Raw genomic sequence first — 25,523 nt, forward strand, 5'->3', positions numbered from 1 at the left:
ATGATAGAGCATTGAGGGATCCCTGCTTTTGTGGAGTACGATTTGGATGAGAAAGGTAGGGTATGGATAACATTGGTTCCGTTTTAAAGGTAGGACGCGATCCAGTCTAGGCAGTCCCCTCTTTGCCGGCTTCGTAGAGTCTTTGTATCAGAGTGTCATGGTCAACCGTGTCATAGGCAGCCGAGAGGTCCAAGAGGAGTAGCGAAGCAACCACGTTGCGGTCAACTGTGTCCTTCAGGTCATCCCAGATGGCAAGGAGGGCAGATTGTGTGCCTCTTCCTGGACGGAATCCTGTTTGGAAGTCTGAAAGTATGGCATTCTCCTCCATGAATTGTGACATCTGGGCGAATGCTGTTTTTTCTATCAGTTTGCACAGGAAAGGTCCATTTGTAATGGGTCTGTAGATGTCAGGGTTTAGCGGGTCCAAGTTAGTTTTTTTCAGTAAAGGGCGTATGTATGACTTTTTGAGTTCTTCTGTAAATATTCCGATAGTTAAGGAATTGTTGATGATTCTTCTTACTGGAGTGCCAGCAGAGGTTGTCAGAAGAATTGTCTTGAAAGTTTGCGGTGGACACAGATCAGAAGGACTGCTGGCAGGCCTGCTTGCTTTGACCAGGTCCATAAATTCATTGTGTGAAATGTGTTGGAAGGAACGGAGAGGCTAGGTTAGAGTATTCTTGGACTGTTGTTTTGTAAAAGGGTTAGTGCTGATGCTTTGTTTCTGTTTTAAGTACGAATTCAACATGTCTGCTTTGTCCGTGTAATGATTTGCCAGTTTGTCTGTGAAGTCTTGAGTAACGGAATGAGTTCCTTCTAGGCAATTAGGTTTATGAAATTCATTGATTATTTTATAGAATTCTTTATTTGCACATTTAGCATTTTGAATTCTGTCTGAATAGTACATTTTCTTTGTTTTTTTGTATAGCTGAGTTGTATAATCAGTTAATTTTATGTAGGCAAAGTTTGTCTTGTTTAGTGTTTGTTTTGAGCCAGGCATGTTGCAGCTTTCTAATCTGTTGTTTTATGTCCTTTATCTCTGTATTTCTCCAAGATGCTTGTTTTCCTTTGTTCTGTTGTGTGGTTTTGAGTGGTATCAGGATATCAAAAGCTTCCTGTAGCCACTCATATAGACTTTTGAACAGAATGTATTGTTTCCAGATCTGTACTGGATGTTAGTTGTGTTCCAAATTGAGATTGTTCTACGGTCGACAGGTGGATGCATGTAAGGTGGTTTTAGGTGAGACGCTTGATGTTTTATGTTAGAAAGCAAGCAAATGGCGGTCTGACCATGTGAATGGAGTTATATGTGTGTGGGTTTGTGGATGGTCTGATGTAGGTTCAGTGAGTCTAGGCCAGTGATTATTGTTTTCAGCTGGGGCATATTGGGTTTGTCAAATCAAATGTTGGGATCACCCAGAACGCATAGGTTGGAGTGTATTGTTATGATGATTGAAACTGTGCCCAGAGTCTGGGAATGCCGCCATGCCAGGTGGAGGTCTTTAAAGGAGCAGGAAGTTACAGGAGTAAGACGGTGTAGGATTGCATCTGGCGAGAAGAACCTCACAATTCTTTATGGAGAGGTCGTCAACTTTAGTGATATGTAATGTTTGCCTGAACACAACAGGTAGGCCACCTCCTTTTTTGCCTATACAAATTTGGATGATCGTTTGATAGCCTAGAGGAATGGCTTCATGCAGGACTGGAGCCATATCATCTCCCAACCATGATTTAGTTATGAATAGTATGTCTGGTTTTGCATTAGTGAGAAGGCCGTAGATGTGATGTTTGTTTTTGGAGAGCATCGAGCATTTATTAGTAGACAGTTTAGCAAAAGTGCTTTGGTGACAGTGAGACTTTGTGTTGTAAAGAGTGATCAGTATTGTGTTGGTTTGTAGCAGGTGTGTTTTTAGTACTGGTATTAGCTGTATTAGTGTAGCAATTGTGTAGCTGTTCTGTAATGTGGTCCTCGTCCACCAGGCTAAGAAGGCATTTTGATAGGTCTGCATGCGTAGGTGGTGGAGACGGTGTTTGACAGTGAGTTGGTGTGCTGTGTTGTTTTTGTGGTGTAACCTTGTTGTGCTGTAGACATGGGACAATGAGAAGCAAAATTGTGATTTGTGGCACGTTGCTTATTTTGTTTTGTGTGTGTTTAGGGTGGAAGGTGTATGAGTTAGGGGTGGTGGTTCAGCATGTACCTCATATAGTAAGGTTCTAAATTGTCCAATGGATGAGAGGTGGTTTGGAGAGAGTTGCTGTGTTGCTGTATGTGTGTTAGGTGGGGTGGAAGAGAGAAAGCTTGGCATTGTAGTTTGTTTATTTGTGTTGTTTGAAAGGTGGTGTATGATTGTATTTTGTGGCTAAGTATTATGAGGTGTGCTTGAGAGATTTTGTTGTGCTGGTGTGCGTGAAATGTGAAATGTTTTGTTTTGAGGAGTGCTGAAAAGAGGTGCTGATGTATTTGTTTTATGAGATGGATTTGTTTGTATAGTATTGTTTGCGAGCGAGAGGAAGTTGTAAGGTAAAGGGGTGGTGATGTGTTTGTGATTATCGTGTATGTTGTGTGTAGGAGGGGGTGAAGTAGAGTTAATACTGTCTTAGACCTGTTTGCTGCAAGAGTTAAAATGTGTGTTGTTGGGGAGTGTAAGTGTTGTGTTGTTGTGTTATTGTGCTAGAAAGAAGAGGAGGGTGTTGGTTGGACTAATGTTGGAAGTCTGAGTATAGGTTTGTTAGTGATAAAAGAGGGTCTGTTAGGCGTAATTAGAGTGGAAAGTGTGTGTCTGGATGGGTTGTAATTAAGTATGGTATATGGTTTTGGTTGGCTTAGTGATGAGTGGATTGGTTAGTGGTATAGGATAGAGTTGTGTCCTGTTTGTAGGTGATGGTGGAAATGTGTGGTAGCTGGGATAGAAGGGTATGTAGGTGTGGTTTGTGGGGTTTTGTAGTGTGTGCTGGTACATTGATTTGTGCATAAGGTTGGTTTGTAGTAAATGTGTGGAGTACATTTGGTGTGAGTGTGTTACTCTGTGGATGTGTATGGTGTATGGTAGGTATTAGTGTATGAGGAAATGGGCAGCATTTCTGCCCCTGGTCCCGACCAGTCTCAAACAGGCTCAAACAGGCACTCATCCTTGTCCTCGCCACCCTTAGCCTCGACACCCAGAGTGAGACGCTCTAAGCCTTGGCCTATCATAGCCCTAGTAGTCAGGTGACCCCTTCAGCCAATGGAAACCCTAGCCTAACCCTATCCAATCACAACACTAGCCCTAAACTCTAAAACCAATAGGAGACCAAGACCTTATAGCCAATCATAGCCCTAGTCCAAGCACTCAATCAGGCACAAAACCCTAATAACTACGGCAATAGAAAGCCTCCCTAGTCCCAACCCTATATTAATTTAATCACGGACCCAGAAACCAATCAGAACCCTCAAATAACCAAACAATGAGAACATCAACCCTAATCCAATAGAAACACCAAATACAACCACCAATCAGTTGTCATATATTCCATATGTCACTTGTTATATATTTCATGATGCCATATTAGTCCGACTCTAAAAACCTCAGTTTGTCTTGCTGTTTCATCTCATTCACCCAACATGGTCACTTCCAGGACAGCTGAAGAGCATTATCCCCTAGACATGTCAACTGAGAGGCACCAAAACCAAGCATAGCTATGTGCCACAAATTAGCCTCTTACCGGTGGTGGATGTGAGCGGCTTTCATGTAGTGCTCTCTCCATGCCAGGCAACAGGCGATACAGTCCTGTAGAAACAACCTGCTTGACAAGATGAAGCCATCAAAGATCTGATCCAGATTAATCTCTCGACAGCACAGGCGGATTATTTCGTTGCTCATCTAAATGAGAAATCAGACGATTTCAATATTAAAACAGGCTCTGAGTCAATATCTTTCGGAACAGGGTGCAGAAATGAGAGGGCACCCGTCTTGAATTTTACAGTTGAGAATGACCATAGAATGGATGTGAGTAAGTCATCTTTTCTGCCCTGATCAACCCCATGTTTTGACTGATTGATACTGCTTGTAACTGACTCGGTCTGTGCCTTGGGCTCTGCTAACCAGACCCAGGGCCAGTGCTCTTTGTAAAGGAATATGGTAATTAGGTGTAATTACAATTGGTATGACAACCTACCTGTAAGCCCATTTTTGTCAAAAAGCTCCAGAAGTTGACCGGCCCGTCATCCAAAATCAAGCGAGTAACGTCCAACCGTGACTCAGCCAGAGATTCATGTTTTCCCCGCTGGAGTTCCGGATCTTTTTATTGTCAATGAGACTTCGAGGAGCTGACCGAGGCATTAGGCTGAGCCAAGCCCAATGCCGGCCTGGCGAGGACCCCCACTTGACGTCATGAGAAAAAGCTCCAAAAAAGTGATTAAGGCAGAAGATAAAAACTTGACAGGCCGTACCCCTAACTGTATCTGACCCGTGCTCCAACGCGGTTGGCCTCAAACTTTGACTTTTAGACACTAGGAAGTGCTTGTTCCTTAAAAATTCATATCTCCTGTTCCCTACATTGGATTTTTATCGTTTTGGAATCCATTTTTCTTCCTTCTCCTTCTGGATACTTTTTTCTTATTATTATAAATTGGTGTTCGATTTTTATTGTATTTTATCTTACTTATTTAATGTATTTGTGTTTTCAATGCTTTACACAGCTATCTCCTAAGTTAAGCCTGCCTGCTCGCAGCCAACTACCAAGGGTTGAGCAAGGAAATAATTTATTGAGACCTTGATTGGGCCTTATATTGTGATTCTGGCCTCATTACTAATGGTATGTACCTACCTACACCTACTAATAAACTACATTCCAACAATGGAGCTACCTGCCAGAGCACATGGTTCTTAAGCGGCAATGGCTAGTTAGTTGCGCTTAGAAGGCAGCAAGCACTGTGAAGTTACAAACCATGCACAGTGAAAGGACATTGAGACACGATCAACCATAGACCTTGAGTATAAAATTAGTTAATCACTTAAAACTTCAGAATGGAAGACAACGCTAATATATGAACCTAATTATACATAAAATTACAAAAAACTGAGCGAGAAACAGAGTAGGTATTTATAAAGAAATTAGAAGCAACACTATATCAGAAACATAGGTAAATTGTGAGAAGGACACAGGGGATGGGGACACATTTAAAATTAATTATATCAAGTGTTTCTGTAATCAGAAGTTGGCTGTGCTTCATGATAGTCATGTAAAGGTCAGGCCTAGACCTGGGAACCTCAGCTGTTTGGCAAGAGTATGAGAAAGTCTTCAAACAGGACACAGAAATGATGGTGAGCTGCAGCCTTGAAGATCATGGAGCTACACCAGATGACTGTGGAATGACAATCAGAGAAAAGGTGGAGAAACATGGCGAGTCAGAGGTTCAGCAATGCCAGAAGTGTGGAGTATGGTGGATCAACAGGCACAGGCTTATGAGCGCCTTTGTGAAGCATGACTTAGCAAACAATGGGGAACCGTTAAGAAAGGTGAATAAATAGAGGCTCAGATGTCCTGGAGCAAAGTAGAATCATAAGGAACTAGACCTGAGTTGACAGAAGGAATAAACGTGATACTTACTTCACAGATAAAATCAGTGAGGACACCGAATCAGATCTTGAATATCAATAAATACCTTGGTGTCTAAATGCAACGCCTTCGTAAAATTCAGAAACTTTCTCATTCGGCCAGTAACAGAAACTGAAGGCATAAACCTGATCCACACATCAAAAGCAATAGGTTTTACCCCTGACGCATGCCCTGCTAAGATAAGGAAGCTTTTGATCCCTTATCTAACTCCTGATCTGTTATACTTGAGTAAGGTACCAGACACATGCTATGGTCAACCATTACTGAAAATGCCGTCATTAGTGTGGATGATCCTGTATATTATCATCTTATTTTCTTACTCCCTTACCTAGCGACACTGAAATTCAGCCCACTTCATTCTTTATTGACTCAATTAATGTATTAAAGTAATTTCAACTTGGTTTCAGACCAGGCCGGGTACAGAATTAGCTCTAACATCGGTGCTGGGTGACATTTTCAAGGTATGTGCCTTGGTCTTATAAGATCTATCCACAGGGTTTGACCACTCCCTTCTTGTGAAAGTTTGCACTTTTGGCATAAATGAGGAGGCAATTAGCTGGAAAAGTTAATTTCGGTCATATTGCTACCAAACAATATTTCATTCCAGTAGGTCACCAGGAAACCTTGTAAAGTTGGAGGCGCACAGGGGTCAATATTGTCCCCTTTATTGTTTAACAATTACATATACACTGATGATACTCAGATTCTTTTCAAACTGACTTAAAATGGAAAACCCATTCACTCAAACACAAATAAGTATAAAATATTTAATTTGGTCCACAAACATCTTGAAATTGAGTTCCAATAAGGCAGAGTTAGCAGTTACCAGAACCCGTACAAATTATTGAGACGTTAATTTCTTGTGTTCTTTTATGCATGCTCCACCTCTTCCAGTAAACACTGTTAAAAACGTTGACATAATTCTAGATGCAAGCTTATCTTTAGAACCCCATGTAGCAAAGGTTTCCATCACTTGTTTCTAGCACCTCCGTTTGCTAAAAAGAGTTTACCATTCATTTCTAAACGTTTACACAAACATGGTAAACTACTATTTAGCCTTATCAAATCAACTTCCCAAATGGCTTCTGCAGAATGCAGCTGCTCGCTGAATTCCTAACTGTACTGTTAAGGATTATCACTCCCGTTCTTGGTTACCGGTTCAATACAGAATTCTATTCAAGGCTTTAATCAGCCTTCTCAAGGTCCTGGACAGTCCCTAGCTGATGCATGTTGTTCCCATTCTCCTTCTCTAGCTTTACACTGCAGTAGCACACACTTGTCATCCCAAAAGTAGAGACTACATCTTTGGTCAGCGGGCCGTTTCCTGAGCAACTGTCATTAACTTTACAGTCACAAATTTCATTTGCACTATTCAGAAAGCGGGTGAAACCAAGATGTTTAAGACAAAATGTAATCTTTCATAATATTCTTTGTTATTTGTGAGCCCAGTTTTCAGTGATGTTTTATTGTTTCAGTACTATGAACCCACTAAGACTGCTAAGCAGAAGAAATAATATATTTACTTTATTTATTTATTTTAAAGGTTTTCTCTATCGCTGGCTAGACCCAGAGGTATCAGAGCGCTTTTCAGGAATGTGAGGAGGTACAGTATTAAAAAACATTTGAGCAAAACAAGAGCCAATATAACAAAGAAAGCAGATAAAATACGAAAGCTATTTACAGAACACTATGTTAAGCTAACATGGGTAGTGGGAACTTAGGTTAGGGAGGGTGGGTGAGGGTGAGAGAGAAGAGAAAAAGGAGGGGAAAAAGAGAAAAAGGAGGGGAAGACGAGAGTAGGAGTTAGGGGAGTAGCAGTAGTAGTAAATCAGTGGGAGGTTGTACGTAGAGCTAGGAGTCATAAGTAGGTATAGAGAGCAGGGGGAGGGGGAAGAGTAGCGTGAGGGAGGGGGGATTGGTAGGAGAAGGTGGGGGATAGAATTGGAGGGCAGTAGAGGGGGACATGACGTGGTCACAGCGCGTGAGATGAGTGTCAGAGGTAGGAATTAAGGACCCCAGTATTTGTTGAGGAGGAACAATTTGAGTTGAGCACAGAGTTGAGTGGAGCGAGGTGGACTTTAGGTGTTCCAGCAAGGATAGCGTTGCGATAGTCGATTCTCGACAGGACCAGAGATTGGACAACAGTTTTAAAGTCATCAGCCGGGATGAAGGGCTTAATTTTCTTGAGATGACGGAGAGTGAAGAGTGCTTCTTTGGCAGCGGTTTTTATGTGGGAGGTGAGGGTAAGGCTATTATCAATGGTGATGCCTAGAGACTTAACTGAATTAGAAGTGGTGAGAGAGCAGTTGAGAGCATTAAGGTCAGAGATCCAGTCTTGTATAGGAAGTGGGTTGTTTTTAGGCGCAAAGAGAATGATATCAGTTTTTTAGGTTCGAGTTTGAGATGCTTATGGTGGAACCATAATTGGATCTTGGTCAGGGTGTCATTTAGGTGAAGGATATCAGAGTGGGATTTAATCTTATAGTAAAGTTCTGTGTCGTTGGCATAAAGGTGGTAATTTATTCCTGCTTGTTTGAGGATGAGGGTGAGTGGTTCCATGAAGAGGGGACACTGAGGGAGATCGGAGTGGGGTTGGAGAGGCAGTTCTCAATTTTGATTTGTTCGGTTCTGTGTTGGAGAAAGGAGGTGAACCAGTTGAGAACATGACCATTGAGGCCAACGCGGAATTTAAATGTGTTTAGTAAGGCGGAGTGGTTAAAAGTATCAAAGGCAGTGGATAGGTCGAGGAGAATGAGAAGGCATGATTCACCTTTGTCGAGTGAATGATGAATGTCCTCCACTATATTGAGCTCGGCAGATTCTGTGCTGCAACCTTTTCTAAAGCCAGATTGGAGTGAGTCAAAGAGGTCTAACGTGTTGATGTGATTATCAAGTTGGAGCAAGGTACATTTTTCAAGGGCTTTGGAGAGAAGAGGGAGGTTAGAGATGGTTGGAGGTTATTTGGGTCACTGGGATCTGCATTAGGATTTCTAGGAATGACTGTGATTTGACCCACTTGGGGGTAGGCAGGAACACACCCTGTGGCCAGGGAGGCATTGATAATGGTGGTCCAGAAAGGGGCAGTGATATGTTTTAGGCCTTGGACAGGGTTAGGGGGCAGAGAGTCTTTGGTGTGGGAGGATGGTTTTAGCTTAGCGATGATGTTGTAGACTTCGTGTTCGGTGACAGGGAGAAAATAATACCAGGAGGCATTGTTTTTTTGTTGCTGAGGGAAAGAAGGATTGGGTTTAGGTGGGAGGGAATAGGACGAGAGATGTGCAGGAACATGTGGAGGATATGAAGGGGAAGCAGATTCAGGAGAAATGTCATACAAAAGTAGCATGTTCGGAGAAAGCGGATTTAAGATGAAGGATTGGTCTATTTTGGTGATTTTATCAGAGAAGAACTTTGCAATTTCTTCACATTTCTCAATAGAGGCCGTCAACGTTTTGGGGGCAGATGTTTGATTTTTGATGATGTTGAATAGTTCTCTAGGTCTATTTTTGGCCCATCAAGGTGAGTGCGGAGAAGGTGGACTTTTCATTGAAGATGTGTTTTTTGTAGTTGGACCTACCAGATCGGAGGAGGGCTAAATGGCAGGGGGATGGGTGTTGCCTCCAAGTTCTTTCAGAATGTCTAAGGGAGTGTCTTTCGTTGTTGAGAACAGGGTTGAAGCAGGATTTGGAAGGTATATTTCTTTGTTTTTTAAGGTTGGGGGGCCACTTGGTCTAGGACCTCGGTAACTGATTTATTGCTTTTGGCGTTGATGGGGATGGTCAGTAGTATTGGTCTTGAAGAGGATGACTTGATGGTCAGACCAGTCGATGGGGATGATACCGGAAAGGGAGGCCAAATCATCATTAGTGATGATGGCATCAAGAGTGGCCCCTTTGGAGTGAGTTGGAGAGTGACAGATTTGTTTAAGGTCACTGATCTCCAGAAGATTCAAGAAAAGATTAGCTGCGGGTTCTTTAATGTCATTCCAGTGGAGGGTGAAGTCTCCAAGGAAGAGATTTTTAGAGTTGGATAGTACGGATTGGATGAGGAGGTCGGAAAGTTCCTCTGCAAAGGGAAGGGATTTTCCAGGAGGATGGTAGATATTATGTATGCAAATAGGAGGGGCGCCCTGAATTATAAGTTCTGCACCAAGGTATTCAAAGGTGGTGGGGTCAGTGTTCTTAACAAGTGAAAGTTGAAGATGGTTTTTAAAGATGATAGCTAGACCACCTCCAATTCTATCTAGCCTGTCTTTTCTGAGTATGGAGTAACCAAGGGGGGAGAGTAGGTCAAGGATGGATGTAGAGTGGTCGTTGAGCCAAGTTTCCTTAAGGAAGGCAATGTCAATATTATCACAGAGGATGGATTCAGCTATTTCTCTTGCATGTCGGACAGCCGAGCGGCAGTTAAGTAGCATGCATGCAAGGGGTTTCTGGTTGTTTATGGGGGGAGGGCAAGATTGGATTGCAGAGAGTTGTGATGGGGTTCTGGGGAGATGGGGGAGGAAGGGATTCTGCTCGTCCCCAGGATCACAGGGATGGTGGAGTGGGGATGGCATGATTGGGTAGCAGTAAGTTGTGATGGGGGTCTAGGGTAGGTGGGGCAGGAAGGGATTCTGCTCGTCCCCAGGATCACAGGAATGGCAGGGTGGGGGGTCAATTGGATAGTTAGGGAGGTAAGAGTTTCAGGGGTGAGTTAACATAACATGATTGTAAGTTAACATAACATGACAAGCGTCGGACAGGCGAGGCACAGCAGTTCTTGAAGTGGCGTGTGGTTAGTAGCAGCAAGACCAGTGTGGAGACAGCCGAACAAGTAGAGGATCAGAATATCCTGTACCATGTGAGGCATACTCAGAAAGTGATGAGCTATTGTGTAGAGAGTCGGACAGATAATTGAACAACAATTTATGAAATGAGGGACGATCAGCAGGAGCCTGGCTAACAAGGAACGAGAGTGAGAGAGATTGGAATAGTTTGGGGTTTAAACACCTGGAGTGAGGCAGGATTAGCAGGTAGTAAACTGTTTGGCGAGTTGAGCAGGCAAATGCTCAGCAGTCACAGCAGTGGTTGGAGAAAAGTGTGGCTGCAGAGGTTTGACAGACCATGAGTGATGTATGGTTAGCAAAAACTGAGCACGGGTGGAGATATGTGAACAACCTAAGGATCAACTGTTCCCTTATTAAGTAATGAAAAGCAGGAGCTCCTGCTAGGGTGCATAGAGGGAAATAGGGAGGCCTTAGTGGTGTATGCTTAGAAGGATCCAGTCTAGGGTAATGGAGGTGGCCAGGATAACTCTTGTGAGGTATGGCTAGTAGAAGCTCAACTAGAGCGGAGAGAGGTGTGCAGAAAGCAGCTCAGGGTATCCCGGAGAAGGGTACTGCCTAACCAGTAAGAAATAAAGCTTCTTAACAGAATTTTATTACTTTTTAGACTTTGCAGAAACGATTAGGATATTCATACTTTGAAGAAATATGGATAGACTCTTAATTGGACATTGCAAGATATAAACAGTCTGGCAATTAAAAGTCCACACCACAAGAAATGTGAGTTAGGAAAAATGTCCTTGCTAGTGACTTCAGAACTCGTAATCCTAGTTCTCCAAGTTTTAAGAAAAAGTTCAGTAATTACCTGTGCAATAGGTAGGTAGGAGAAGTGACTTATTTGTAATCCTAATTCTTCACCGAGGGTATTTTCTCTGAATTTATAAAATAATTAATATCTCCAGCATGTGTGGTAGCCCGGATCAAAGTTCAACAAATACATTTTCCAAAACCAATACTTAATCCAGAAAACATGCTCAATTTGGGCAGGTTTAGTGGGTTTTTTGTTAAGTAGCATGTACAAACAGCAACACTAAAAATAAAAAGTACATCTGTACACCACTGTAAAGTACCCTGATGGAAGAAATAAAATCTAGAAATTGTGTTTGAATTCCCATCCTCACAGAGCAGTGAAAACATGACCCTAACATACTTTAAGGGTTACAGAAGGCTGGCTTATCATGCCCAGGTTTTGTTCCACCTTTTATGGAATATCCCAAATAGTTTCTGCCTTTTTTTAAAACGATTTTTGTCTACAAACACCACATTGTTGGGAGAATTTTTACTTTTATTCAACATCCTTTGCCATTCTCTACCTTTTCCCACCAAGATATTATGCCATATTTTGCTAAATTTTCCTGAAGACTTTTTGTTTTTTCCCTAGTCACCTGACTGCACCTTTTGACAGGTATCTAGCCTCTGGTGGTGAAATGTCCAGTAAAGTCACCCATGATGGGTCTATGCTCTGTCTCCATAACACTCATTCTATCATGGACTGTAACATTTGCAGAAAATATACATGAGGTTGAGGTACAGAGACGGGGTTTGTCCTAAGGCTAAAAAAGGTGAGATTGGCAAGAGCCTCTTTTATGCCATTAATATCTGCCTCCGGGGTAAAAGGGACACATTTCTTCCTCTGCCTGTCATAACATCACTTCTGCAGCTTTAGGAGGTGAGAAGGCAGCATCCCGAAATACCGGTGGTCCTTGTCAACACCAAGGTTCTTCAGGTGAATGTTCAGCATTTAAACAGTTGATGTCAAGGCACTGCCATGTTTCAAGGTTCAAAATATTCTGGGTCGACATTGAAACATGTCAGCGTTCCTAAACATTACAACATTGGAGGGCTTGTCGACTCTTAGAAGTTCATTTTCTTCATTAAGAGATGGGTCATCATCTTCTTGCAAGGCTTAGAAAAGGATTTTTCCAAACTCAGAATGAATGTATACCGAAGTAGATGAATGAGTCACCAATGAGACAACAGCTCATTCCCCCTGCTCCATCAACATCTTTACAGTGGGTTCAGCTTCCACAGAAACAAGTTAAGGATCCATGACCCCAAGATAGTTGTCCATGCTTCACGTTTAGTTCAGCCTAATGTATTACCTCCTACACTGACTCCTCCTCATAGTATGTTCATACGTCCTTTTTATTTTATCCTGTCATCCTAAGTGATTGAGAATGTGAATATACAATCCATGACACTGCATGGGGAAGGCCGCATTAGCCCAACAATTATTCAACCAAACAAACCAAGACCCCCAAATTTCTGGTCAAAAGCTGAATCATTTCTAAAAGATACATTCAGAGAAGAGATTTATTCTTTTCAAAAGAATGCAGGGTAACTCAGGCTGGTGGCCAAAACATTACTGCAATTAGAAAATAGTTTTGGAAAGCAACTGATGCTGGCTCTGGACTGAAAGAATGATCATGACGTCTCCGAGAGGGACTCTTATAATGTCATAAGATTTCAAAATAAAGGAGATTTATTGGCCATGAACAATTTATTGCCTTGGGCAACAACATCAGAAGTCACAAACAGATGTTCAGAAACTATGAAGGGTCTTACACTTTTTAACATAACCTTAGGTCTCTAGAGATTACAGGATTACTCAAAAGTTCCTTAGCCGAGGGTAAAGGAGGTCTAGAATTAAAGTCAGGAAGAATGTCCCCTCACTTTAGTTACAATTTGATTAGGGGGGACATTTTGAATAAAGTAGGGAAAGTCTAATGGAAAACCCTGTTCTTATAAAAAAAAAAGCGTGTTGTTCTTTACCTGAAAGGTCCGGAAGCTTCTCAATTCTTCTTCCAGTTTGCAGGAAAGTAGGATTTGCTTTCATGTTTACCCCCACTTTTTGATTGGTGTCAGTATGTTTTTGACTAGTGAGACTGGGATCCTGCTAGGACCTCAGTCAAGGTGCTTTCTCCCTGGTAAGTACTTCTGTACATCTACAATTGCCTACTGGTGTACCTTTGTAAGTCCCTAGTTTATGATACTAAGGTACCCGGGGCATAGGTACACAAGGGGTCTCCCCTGGGCTGCAGCATGTATTGTGCCACCCATGGTAGTCCACTTAAACTGTGACTATATGCCTGCCATAGCAGCTTGTGTGAGATTGGTGCTAGTACTTTTCACAACAGATATAAGTTTCTTTATATCTGGGGTCACTACACTTAAAATCTAGAAGTCATTCCTACTGTAGGCTCTTCCGTCCTGAGGGCAGGGTGCTTAGATAGAAGTGTTAGAGTGCCCCTGCATGAGCAGGACACTCCTACAAACCCCAGAGACGAGTCTCCAGGCATTGTACGTGCAGTCAGCCATTTTAACACATATAGTGGACATCAATAATTACGAGATGTCTAACTGCATAGTGTCTGCAACGAGTTCGGTCATGTTTGGTATCGAACAAGTTGGAATCATACCCGAACACCGATTCCAGTGTTAGAAGTAAGTATGATACCATGTACTGGGGCACTCCCTTAGAATACCCCCATGTACTACCAGTAACAGTCTTCCGGGTCTGACAGCAAGCTAGTACTGCTGCTGACAACTGACACAATTCTGCCCTCCTGCTGCTGAGCCAAGTTTGTGCAGGGGAAGGTAGAACAATAGGTTTTCTGTCACAGGCAGGTGTGACCACTTCCCAGACAGGACTTACTGTATTGGGCCTGGGTGGGGGTGCTTGCCAGTGCCACCAGACTGCTTTGAAGGGCACATTTGGTGCCCTCCTTGCATACTCCAGTTTGAACAAGTTCAGGGAGCCCTTGGCTCCCACTCTGGTGTGAAACTGGACAAAGGACATGGGAGTATCCTCCATTCTCTCCAGCCTCTCCTCTGGGAGGGACCCCTGAGTCGTTCCAACCCTTTTCCATGGGGTATTTAAGAGCTTAAATGTGGGTGGTTCCTTAGATTTATCATAGGACAAGATGCCAGCCTGAAACCACGTCACTCTTCGACAGTCTGGACACTTGGACATTGCTGGACTTTGCTTGGTACCGGGACTGCACCAAGGTAGACTCCTGCTGCTCCTGGTCTCGCTGTTCTGAAAGTCTTCTTCTCATCTGTGTTTCTTTCACGATCTTCAACAGATCTGTGGGCATCAAGAACACTCAAAGTAATCTCCCTTGGAGTGAAGGAGTCACACCCCTGCATCTGCAGGCATCGCAACAAATCTGACCGGTCTGCTGCTCCTGATGTCCCTTGGACTTCAAAAGGCTCAGCAACACAGGTGGTGGTTCTGCAACTCCCTCGAGGCCTGACCTGTCCGCTCTGCAATTTTGAAGCCAGTATCCCTCATTGGAACGGCTGGGACCGAACCCCATTGCACCGCGTCGACTTGCTATTGCCAAGGCTTGCTTTCTCAGAACTCCACAGATCTTCGGGTTACAAGAAGCCCCAGCCTCCAGCATCTCTTCCTGCCAAGTACAGTGTCCCCACCACATCCTCCACACCGTGGGCCTCTCTTTGTGGTGAGCTGCTCCAGGTCCTCTTGCGACTCCTGTGCTGTCGGCCTGTGAGTCCTCCTGAGGGTCTTCTTCTTTTCCAGAGGGTTCCCCTGCTTGCTCGGGCCTTCTCTGACTCTCGTGTTTTTGGTGAGTCACTTGGACCTTGCTGGTCCCACTGCTGCTCCTTCTTCGTTCTCCCTGCCAGTTGCAGCTAACAAGGCTTGTTGGTGCTCCCGCCAGACACCGACCCCATGGTCCTCGACTTCCAACATGGGACAGCTCGTGCACGGCTCCTGATCTTCCTCAGTTTTTCCTGGTCCTCACAGAGACAAGATCACAGTCAACATTTCTGAACCGTCCGACATCAGTGGGCATTGCTCTTCCGTGCCTCCTGGTCACCTCCAAGTGGCATAGACTCTGTCCTCTTACAGGTTCTCTTTTTCAAGAATCCACCCTTGGATTCCACAGGACTTTTGCATAGTCTTCTCCAGCGGCATCTTCTTCAAAGTCCTCAATAGTTGTCTACAGTGGTTTCTGACATCACTTCCCACTTATGCAGCCGGATTCCCTGGTGTAGGTATCCTAGTTCCTGGAGTATCCACGGGTGGGATGACTCTCCAACCTTCTGTCTTCCACAGGGTTTCTTCGGGGTCTACTGGGAAGGGTACTTCTTAAAAACTGCAACCACGACTTTTCTGTTGCCTTCTATTAGGAACACAGCTGTGTTACAGCTCTGCACACTGCCTCCGTGGGGTTCCTGGGTACTTATCTTGGGTTGTTCCTTGTGTCCCCAGCTCCTCTGAGTCTCCTGTTCCAAGTCCTGACTTTGGTCGCATTCCACTTTTTTGGTACATGGTTTGGCCTCCCCAGGGGACCACTGTATTTTGTGCTACTTACCATATTTGCAATTGAAGTATTGTTGTGTATTTGTGTTTATATCTCTGGGGAGGAGATATACCAATTTGTTAGTGAGTGTTCTATAACAAATAGACATTTTTATATAAACACTGTGAGGATCTTTTTTATTTAACCTACACTGCATGATTAAACAGGTAAAACACAAGGCTTAATGCTCCAAGATAAATCTGAAAGCTGCTCTACACAGCTACCACTTTGAGAGATTTCGATGGTTACCAAAGACCACTAAAATCACCATAAGTTCCTGGATTAGTGCAAGGTGCATCACTTAAATAGGTGTGCACCATATACTAAGCCAACCTTCTACACTGTTAAACAAACTTTATGTCACACAAAGCCAAAGACTCAAATAATGTATGCACAAGAGAGATTAGACATAGGCGCATGATTACTTATGAGTAGGGTTCCCTGTTTTCCGTTTTTACTGATTTTTACAGACAAATACAAACAGAAAACTATTTATTTTCCTGTTTGTATATTTTTTTTAATACAGAAAAAAACAGAAAATAGGTCTTTTTTGGGTAATTTTTTCTATAGTCAATCATGAGTGACAGGTCAGTAGAAGAACAAATTGAGAGGTAGGGGAGATGGAAAAAGACAATAGATTTCCCAGTTAAGTGCAAATCTACAGTTATTGATGCTATTCTACAATGCAAGTTTTTTCAGATGACACTATTGCACTGTAACTGCGGAAACATTTTGGACATTCAAATGTGAGTATACATTCATCAGTCAAATAAATGTGGAAAAATACCCCTTGCAGCTTCATTTATATAGAAAACATTAAAAAAATGGATAAATACAGAAGAAATTAGAAAAAAATAAATATGGATAAATACAGACGGAAATGTCAAAAAAATAAACATCATAAAACCGGGAGCCCTACTTATGAGTGACAGGACATAGACCCACTAGAGCAACCACTGCCTCTCTCAGAAAACAAGGAAGATGCAAACGCAATATATATGGCGGCAAATGTTAGAAATGCAGTCACCCTGAAACTGCTTGCGCATGGTCTAACACCTAGGGGTGGCATAGTAGCTTTCGTGATTGAGGTACACGAACCATACAGAACAGAGGTATTTTATTTGTGGATTACATTCCCAGCAGCAAATGCAAGAACAAAAACATTTCATTACTACACAGAAGATGAAGCACCAATGGGATATTGTCCGTATGAGGACACTGTAGGTTCACTTTACAGAAACATGACGCAGTTTGTCATGAGGACACTTACAGTCCAAACGGCAACAGTTACAACAAATACGACTCCAGTTCAAAATACAGCAACTAAAATAACACCACAAATGTTACACAAAGTAATGGGTAAAATGCCTGCAAAACGTGAACGAATGCCATTCCGGGTAGCTCAGAAAATAGCACAGCTAGAAGCAGTATTTTCGAATACTAGCCCTCATGAAAAATACAGAATGCGGACAATCTGCTTGCTCATGGGGATAACACCACAGATAGAGGACTGTACCTCTTAGGGTACAGTGTTTGCTGCCATATATATCAGAACTCATGGTATCCCGTCATTAGCAATAATATCAGATGTATTAGGACAAATAAAAAATTAGTAAGGAGCAGAGCATGCTCTAAATTTAGGAATGAAATTACTAAGTAATTATGCCCAGGTATCAGCCATCATATTAGCAAATATTAAAGGGGAGGCAGCATCAGCACTATCCACCAATGCTTAAGGGACTTCAGTCCTTTACAACAGGAGCACAAACTACCTAGTTTAATTGAAACTGCGTATGCAGAATTAGGCAGGGACAGTTTGGGTGGGAAAGCAATAAAACCACAACTGATGGGTAGTCCCGAAAAGGACACCCTCAAGCAGAGACCTGCTTCATCAAAAAGAAGTGGGACAATAACAAAAAACAAACAGTTTAAGAAAACAGATCTCAATCCAGAGGTAGATATCCACCACAGGAGCCCTCCAAAAGGAGGTATAACCAAACCTGACCGGTATCAGGATAATGATAAACGTTCCTCTCAATCCTTTCAGGGCTCACAAAAAACTCTGAGAGGGAAGGACGGTCAGACAGACAAAAAGAGCGTACTAAGTCCAGAGACCAGCAGCGCACTCAAGAATATACTTCCAAAAAAGAAGATAAACAAAAACAAAAGCCAAAGTTCAAAAAGAAGAAGGTTGCAGGTCTAAAGATCCGACATGCCCAGAATTCTGAGGACTCAACTGCAGAACGGGGAATGGGCTCTGACGATGCTAGACAGTGCAGTAAAAGTAACAATAGCTCGCCAGAACCACGAAATTTCTGGTGACAGTGGACTTGAATGATTACATCACAGTGGAACCACCTGATACTAGGTTAAGTGTCCTGCATAAGTTATATGAATTAACACTCCAAATGGAGGGGGACTAGCCCAGAAAAGTTAGAGGTCTCTTTTGGGAGAACCTGACTTTTGGCTATGACATTTTGTAAGCTGAACAAGATTGACTGCCAGCATTCGTCATGGACTGCCCTAGGAGAGAAACAGTAATTTTATCAGCATTTTCTGACCCTGTTCCCAAATATCTAAAATATACATATGCACGGGAGTGGGCGGTAGCTAGCCCCAGTATTATACAAAAAGCCATGTTGGATGGGATGAGGTTTCAACACACCACAGTATTCCATTAAAAAATACTCAGCACAGAGGCAGTATCCAATAAAGCAAGTAGCTAAAAAACAGGTCAGGGAGACCTTAGATCAACTCTAATACCAAGGGGTGATAGAAACGTGCACCTCTCAAATTAATAACCCTTTATTTCCCATATCAAAACCGTACAATTCATATCGTTTAGTTTTGGACTACAGACATTTAAACACTTGCACTAAGACATTTGCAGTTCAAAATGCACACAGTGCCACATTCATGGATAACATTGTGCGTAAAAAATACAAAAAGACACTATCTCAAATGGGTTCTTTTGCCAAAATATAGCGCTTGAAAGCAGGTATTTAACTGCATTCTCCGTGTTAGGCTCCTAGGGTCAATTTTGTAGGCTCCCCCAGGGGGATAAGAACAGCCCGGGGTTATTTTCAACCCGAGTAACTGAATTACTTCAACATTTGGATGAAGAGGCATTGTCCTATGTGCATATCATCTATCTAACTGACGATGACCTGGAGGAACACTTGACCAGAATAAATGCCATAATATTGGAATTTGCCTCTGAGGGCTACAAGTGTAATTAAAAAAAATCAAAGATAGCTCACCTCAATGTCCTTTTTCTGGGATATGAGTTTTCAAGTGAAGTAAAAAGCTTAGCAGCTAACTTGTTAGAAACATTTGCACTGGTCCAACCTCCAAAATCATAAGAAATCTTACAATCAATCCTGGGATTCCTGAACTTTGGCAGAACACACATTTTAGATTATGTAGAAAGAGTAAAACCTTTCAACGATTTAATAAAACCTGACTTTCAAATAGACAATGGACACAGGAAAACACAGATATCCTTTGTTCCCTACAAGCTGATTTGATAGCTTCCAAACACTTACAGACACGCGTAAACGTACGCAATCTGGTGATCCTTATAGTTGTGGGTCAATCAGGGTACACCTACCTAGTATATAATGAAGGTGACACTACCAATAGCATGCAAATCACATTTGTACACAAATGCTGAGATGCACTTTGCATCAACAAAAAATGTTCTAAGAGCAGTACAGACTGCTGAAGTGAGAGGAGGAGCACTGGCCCAAGGGAATCATATAAGAACAATAGTTACTTACCTGTAATCTGTGGTTCTCCAGTATTGGTGTCTTTCATAGATTCACATGCCTGAATCATTCCCCGTCGTCGGAGTGGGAGTCCCACGGTATATAAAAAAGCAATAATATGCTATAATAACATTGGAAAAACCAATAAATACCAACCAGGAAGTAAAGTAGCCCAAGCTACAGTAGAAAAAACTTCCACACTCATGACTATCCTAGTCATTTTGTATAGTCCAAACTACAGCCAATCAGGCGACAGCACCCACCAGAATGTTCTCCCCAGAGGCTCAGGCTCTCAGATTTTCTCGCACAGGAGTGAAACTAAAAACATCCTAGCCTAAAGAGCCTCAGAGGGGAGGTGGGCGGGTTGCATGTGAATCTATGAAAGACACCAATACTGGAGAACCACAGATTACAGGTAAGTAAGGATTAGTTACTTACCTGTAATCCTAGTTCTCTTCCAGGGGTATCCTCATCAAAGTCATAAGCATTAGAATATTCCCGCCCATGCGCGGGACCCCGGAAACAATATATTATATGTGCCCCACATATATATAGACATATATATATAAATATATATATATATAAAAATAAGCAATTGCAGCCAAATAAAACAATAGAGCTGGAATATGCCGTGAAGAATTTCCACAATACAGTGTATTTTGCATTAGAAACATGAGAAACAACACCAATGCTTGTTTAGAAACTGTTTTAATGCTTAGAAAACAGTAGAAATTCTCATAACACACTGTAAGCATATACAGCTCCCAGGCTGCATTGCAAAATCCCAGTCTAAAAAGACTGAAAAGCTAACCTGTAGCTGAATGTACTAAAACTGACGCTGTGCCTTTAACGCACCTCAGCCCCTAGCTTCCCATCATGCCTCAGGGGTTACAGTTAGGTCAGTTGTTCTTTTCGGAGACTGAAAACCAAACCATGGTAATAACAGGTTAAAAACCATCTCCTATGTAATAAACAAAGTCCTTTGGCCGGGGAGGCGGGAGGGTTGCTTATGACTTTGATGAGGATACCCCTGGAAGAGAACTAGGATTACAGGTAAGTAACTAATCCTTCTCTTCCAGGGGATCCTCATCAATAGTCATAAGCATTAGAATAGAGTAGCGAGCCTCACCTCATCCCTGCGGGCAAAGGAATCAACAGATAACATTCATATCCGTAGGCCCAAAAATAGGCCTTATTCTACCCAAATAGGTTTCTCAAGGAGGCTTGCCCTACTTGAGAATCCGCTCTGGAATCAGACTCTAGGCAATAATGCCTTGTAAAGGTATGGACTGATTTCCATGTCGCAGCCTTGCATATTTCTGACATAGGAATGTCATGCAAAAAAGCTATTGTGGCTGCTTTCCCTCTAGTGGAATGAGCTTTGGGTGATTGCAACAAAAGTTTGCCAGCCAGCTGGTATGCTAGTTTGATACAAGAGACAATCCATCTGGAGATGGATCTTTTGGCTGCTGCAAACCCGGTCCTCATAGCACCATAATTGACAAAGAGTTGGTCTGTCTTTCTGGTGTCCTTAGTTTTTTCTAGGTAAAACTTTAGCACCCGTTTAAGATCTAACGAGTGCAACGACCTCTCAGCTGGGGTCGATGGGTTAGGAAAGAACGAAGGAAGGGTAATCGTTTGATTTATATGAAAATCCGATACCACCTTTGGAAGAAAAGATGGGTGAGCCCTCATTACTACTCTGTTGTGGTGAAACACAGTGTAAGGTTCCTTGGTGCAGAGTGCTTGTATCTCGCTAACCCTGCACGCAGAGGTTATTGCCACCAAGAAGGCCGCCTTCCAAGTGAGATGCTGCAAGGAGGCCTTGTGTATAGGCTCAAACGGTGTAGACATCAGTCTGGAGAGAACCAGGTTCAACTCCCAGGGAGGAGAAGGATTTCTCACAGGGGGATAGACCTTCTTTAATCCCTGAAGGAAATCTTTCACCACTGGGACTTGAAAAAACGATGTTTGTGCAGGTGATTTTCTGTACGCTACTATGGCGGATAGATGAACCCTAATAGAAGCGTATTTCAACCCTGATGTTGCTAAGTATAGGAGGTATGGAAGAACTACCTCTTCTTGTCCTTTGGTGGGATCAAAGCCACGGTCCTTACACCAAATGAAAAATCGTTTCCACTTGAACGCATAAGACGCCCTTGTGGAAGGTCTCTTTGCCTCTCTTAAAATATTCATACATTCCGGAGGCAGATTTAAGTGTCCATATTGCAAGACCTCAGGAGCCATGCAGTCAGGTTCAGCGACGGGAGGTTGGGATGCAGGATCCTCCCGTTCATCTTGCTCAGCAGGTCTGGCCTGCACGGAAGACGTCTGTGTGGACACAGCGACAGATTTAACAGGTCTGGATACCACCATTGTCGCGGCCAATCTGGAGCAATTAGGATCATGTCCATGCTCGATCTGATGAGCTTGGCCACCACCTTCGGAATCAGTGCCAGAGGGGGAAAAGCATAAGCGAACATTCCTGTCCACTCCAGCAGGAGAGCGTTCCCTTGCGTCCCTGGCCGGTGGAACCTGGACGCGAAGGCGTGGCATTTGGCATTTTCGTCATCCGCAAATAAGTCTATGTCTGGACGACCCCAGCAACGGAAGAGTTCTTCGACTACTTCGTCGTGTAGCACCCAGTCTGGCTGATCTTCGAAGTGCCTGCTGAGTGCGTCCGCTTTTGTGTTTAGCTCGCCTGGAAGGTGCACTGCCACCACCGACAGTCCCCGAGCCAGAAGCCAGTGCCAGATTGTCTGGGCCTCCAGAGACAGAGGGCGAGATCGAGTTCCTCCCTGCTTGTTCAGATAGAACATAGTTGTAGTGTTGTCCGTCTGAACCAGGATTTTGTCCGTTGATATTGCTGGAAAGAACGCTTTGAGCGCCAGATGAACTGCTCGAAGCTCCAGCATATTGATGTGGTATGTCTGAAGGTTGGTCGACCAGCGACCCTGAATCTGAAGATGACCCATGTGAGCACCCCAGCCTTCTAGAGATGCGTCCGTTACCACAGACAGCGAAGGAAGAGGTTGCTGAAAAGGGACTCCCTGCAGGACATTCCGAGGGCGAGTCCACCACTTTATTGAGGTCAGTGCTGATTGAGACAGGATGATTCGGTCCTCCCAATCTCCAGTCGCTTGGTCCCACTGATCCTCCACAGACTCTTGTAGAGGCCGCATCCTCAACCTGGCGTTCGGTATTAGGAAGATGCAGGACGCCATGGAGCCCAAAAGAGACGCTACTTCTCGCACCTTTGGACGAGGAAACTGAAGTAACTTTTTGCATTTTTGCCCCATGGAAGACAGTCTCTCCTGCGAAGGAAACACTCTTCCTAACTTTGTGTCTAGAACTGCACCCAGATAGTGGATAGTTTGCGTGGGCTGCAGGACTGATTTTTCTGTGTTCACGTGGAGGCCGAGCCTGTGTAGTTGTTGGAGACACAGGGGACAGTCTTTGGTGGCTTGACGAGGGGACGGACTCTTCAGGAGCCAGTCGTCTAGATATGGGTACACAAAGAGACCTTTTTTGTGTAGACACGCCGCTACCACTGCCATGCACTTGGTGAAGACCCTTGGTGCGGATTTGAGCCCGAAAGGAAGCACTTTGAACTGGTAATGCTTGGTCCCTACCAGGAACCTCAAGTACTTTCGATGACCTGGTGTAATAGGAATGTGGAAGTACGCGTCTTGTAAATCCACCGAACACATCCAATCTCCGATTTGTAGATGAGGACATATTTGGTGGAGTGCCAACATGCGAAACTTCTCTTTGACCACCCCTTTGTTGAGGAGTCGAAGATCCAAAATCGGTCTGAATTTGCCTTCTTGATCTCTTTTGGGGACAAGGAAATATCTTGAGTACACTCCTTTCCCCCTTTGGGAAAGGGGTACCTCTTCGATTGCGTTTTTCTTTAAGAGGACGCTCACTTCCCTTTTGAGGAGCTCTAGTTGGTACGAGCGAGACTTTTTGGGAGGAATCGGTTGTGGTTTCTTCCGGAAACGTAGCGCATATCCATTGCGCAGTATATTCAGCACCCACCGATCTTTTGTGATGCTGACCCACTCTGCCAGGTGTTGTGCAGCACTTCCTCCCACTGGAGTGGGTAACGGCGACAGAGGAAGCCACTGCTCAGGCCTTGCCTCCTCTAGGCGTGGTAGAGGACTGATTATGTCCGCCTCTGCCTCTGCTCGACCTTACTCCTCTGTATTGCGGCTTTCCTTGTGGCTTGTTTTGGGACCATTGAGGGGTTTGAACCCTCTGTTGGCCTCTGTGAGAAGTTGGCCTGATGTGCAGTGTTCACTATTCTAGTGATCACTATATATCAGTCCAAACAACCCTTATTGATGATTGGTTGTAAATCAACCTTATAGACCAGCTATCCTAGTAGCATGGATACGAGCAGTCTAAGGCTAAGACTCTAGAGGGCGTGTTAAGCCAGCTGTTTTACCATCACATTACCCCTTGAACACCCAGTGAAAGGACACCACACAAGTGTTATGAAAATAAACAATGTATTTATTAGAATCACAACAACCCTGTACTCTTTATGAGGACAGGGTGCTAAGCACACAACAAAACTCTTATGAAAATACTTAAGTTAGCACGTTATACACAAATGCCCGAGGGGCCCGAAAAACCATATACTTTAAAAGTGGAATGCGAAATTACTAGCAGGTAAGTACAGTACTAATAGGCTTTGGAATCGCTAGGACTTGACTATAGAATCGTTAGATTACTTCTAGGAGACCTAGGGGACTCGGGTGCAGAGTGTGCACTCTCACGCGGGATGCGGGACAAAGTCTATGGAAGCTAGTAAAGGCAAAGTTAGTGTTTACGGGCGAACCCGACCTGGTAGGAAGAAAACGACAGTGGATCCTGACCCTTGGATAGTGAGGCTATGCTGGGACACCGAAGTGCCGAAGTTACCTAGCCCAGGGGCTGCAGCTGCATAGGTCTGAAAAGACGTCGGGAATCTCGTTGCCGGACCAGGAGCCTGGAAGAAGGAAGTTGCTGGCAGGCGACCAGTGAAGGAAAGTTCGATGGATCCAAACCTGGATCAAGGAAGAAGGAAACCTGAAAGCAGAGGGGACCAAGTTCTTGAATCACTAGCCAGTGATTGCGTGGGCACCAGGATGGCACCGGGCGAAGTCACCGCAGTCAGGTGAGTGGGCGCTGCTGGGCTCTGCAGTCTCTCGGACCAGGAGGCGTTGTCGGCGACCAGGATGGAGGTGCGAGCTGTCCCACGAAGGTTCTTGCTGTCGACGTCGCTGGACCCAGGATTGGGCAACAAGTCTTGGCAAATGCAAGGCCCACGCGGTGGACCTAAAATGGCGTCTTAGTTGGACCAGGAGGGTCCAGGGTACTTCTCCCATGGAGGGAAGCAAGGGCCAGTCTGGAGCAACCAGACCAGCAGCAGTGTTGTCGTCGGGCGTCGTTCGGAAGGCCACAAGCCAGCGGGCTAGTAGCCAAACAACGCGGTGAGCAGCAAAAAGCAGAAGGGCCCCACGCCGATCGTGGAGATGCTGGGGGGCTGCTCTTCGGTGTTGGAGCTGCTCAGGGTGGGGGCTTCTCGGACCCCAAAGCACTCACCAGGAAATTACTCGGTGGGCTTGCTGTGCAGAAGTCGTGCAGTCTTGGCGATGGCCGGTCCCTCGAGGTCTCGTCACACCCACGAATCTCAGCGTGACTGATGATGTAGGTAGAGGTCAGAGGTGCCAGGGAAGCCGGTTCTCGTCGAGCTGGGCAGTCTTGATCCGGAGGAGAGACTTGCAGCAGACCGCAGTGTTCTTAAGATGGTGCCTGCGGATGCAGGGTGACTACTCCTTAGTCACAAGGGAGAAATCTTAGGAAGAAGTCTTGAGTTCCTTTCGTGGAAAGTAGTTTCAGGATTCAAAGATGATCTGATTTGGAAGGGGGCCAGTCTCTACCTTTATCTTGGAAAAGGGGGCTGGCACGCGACTAAGTCCTGCCCTAGGGGTGGGACCAGGAGGGGGGTGGTTACACCCACTT

General features: G+C 44.1%; 1 protein-coding gene across 2 annotated transcripts in view; it reads right to left on the bottom strand.

The window, feature by feature from the left end:
* DNAH2 (dynein axonemal heavy chain 2) overlaps positions 1-25,523 on the bottom strand; it is a 3,497,426-nt gene that overhangs the window by 3,145,529 nt on the left and 326,374 nt on the right. For both annotated transcript variants that reach the window (XM_078670326.1, XM_078670327.1), the window contains one exon: positions 3,700-3,857. In XM_078670326.1, the coding sequence (XP_078526452.1) occupies positions 3,700-3,857 (158 nt within the window). The remainder of the gene's footprint in view (positions 1-3,699; positions 3,858-25,523) is intronic.

This window comes from Lissotriton helveticus, chromosome 12 (genome assembly GCF_964261635.1).
Source record: "Lissotriton helveticus chromosome 12, aLisHel1.1, whole genome shotgun sequence".
Classification (NCBI taxonomy): Eukaryota; Metazoa; Chordata; class Amphibia; order Caudata; family Salamandridae; genus Lissotriton; species Lissotriton helveticus.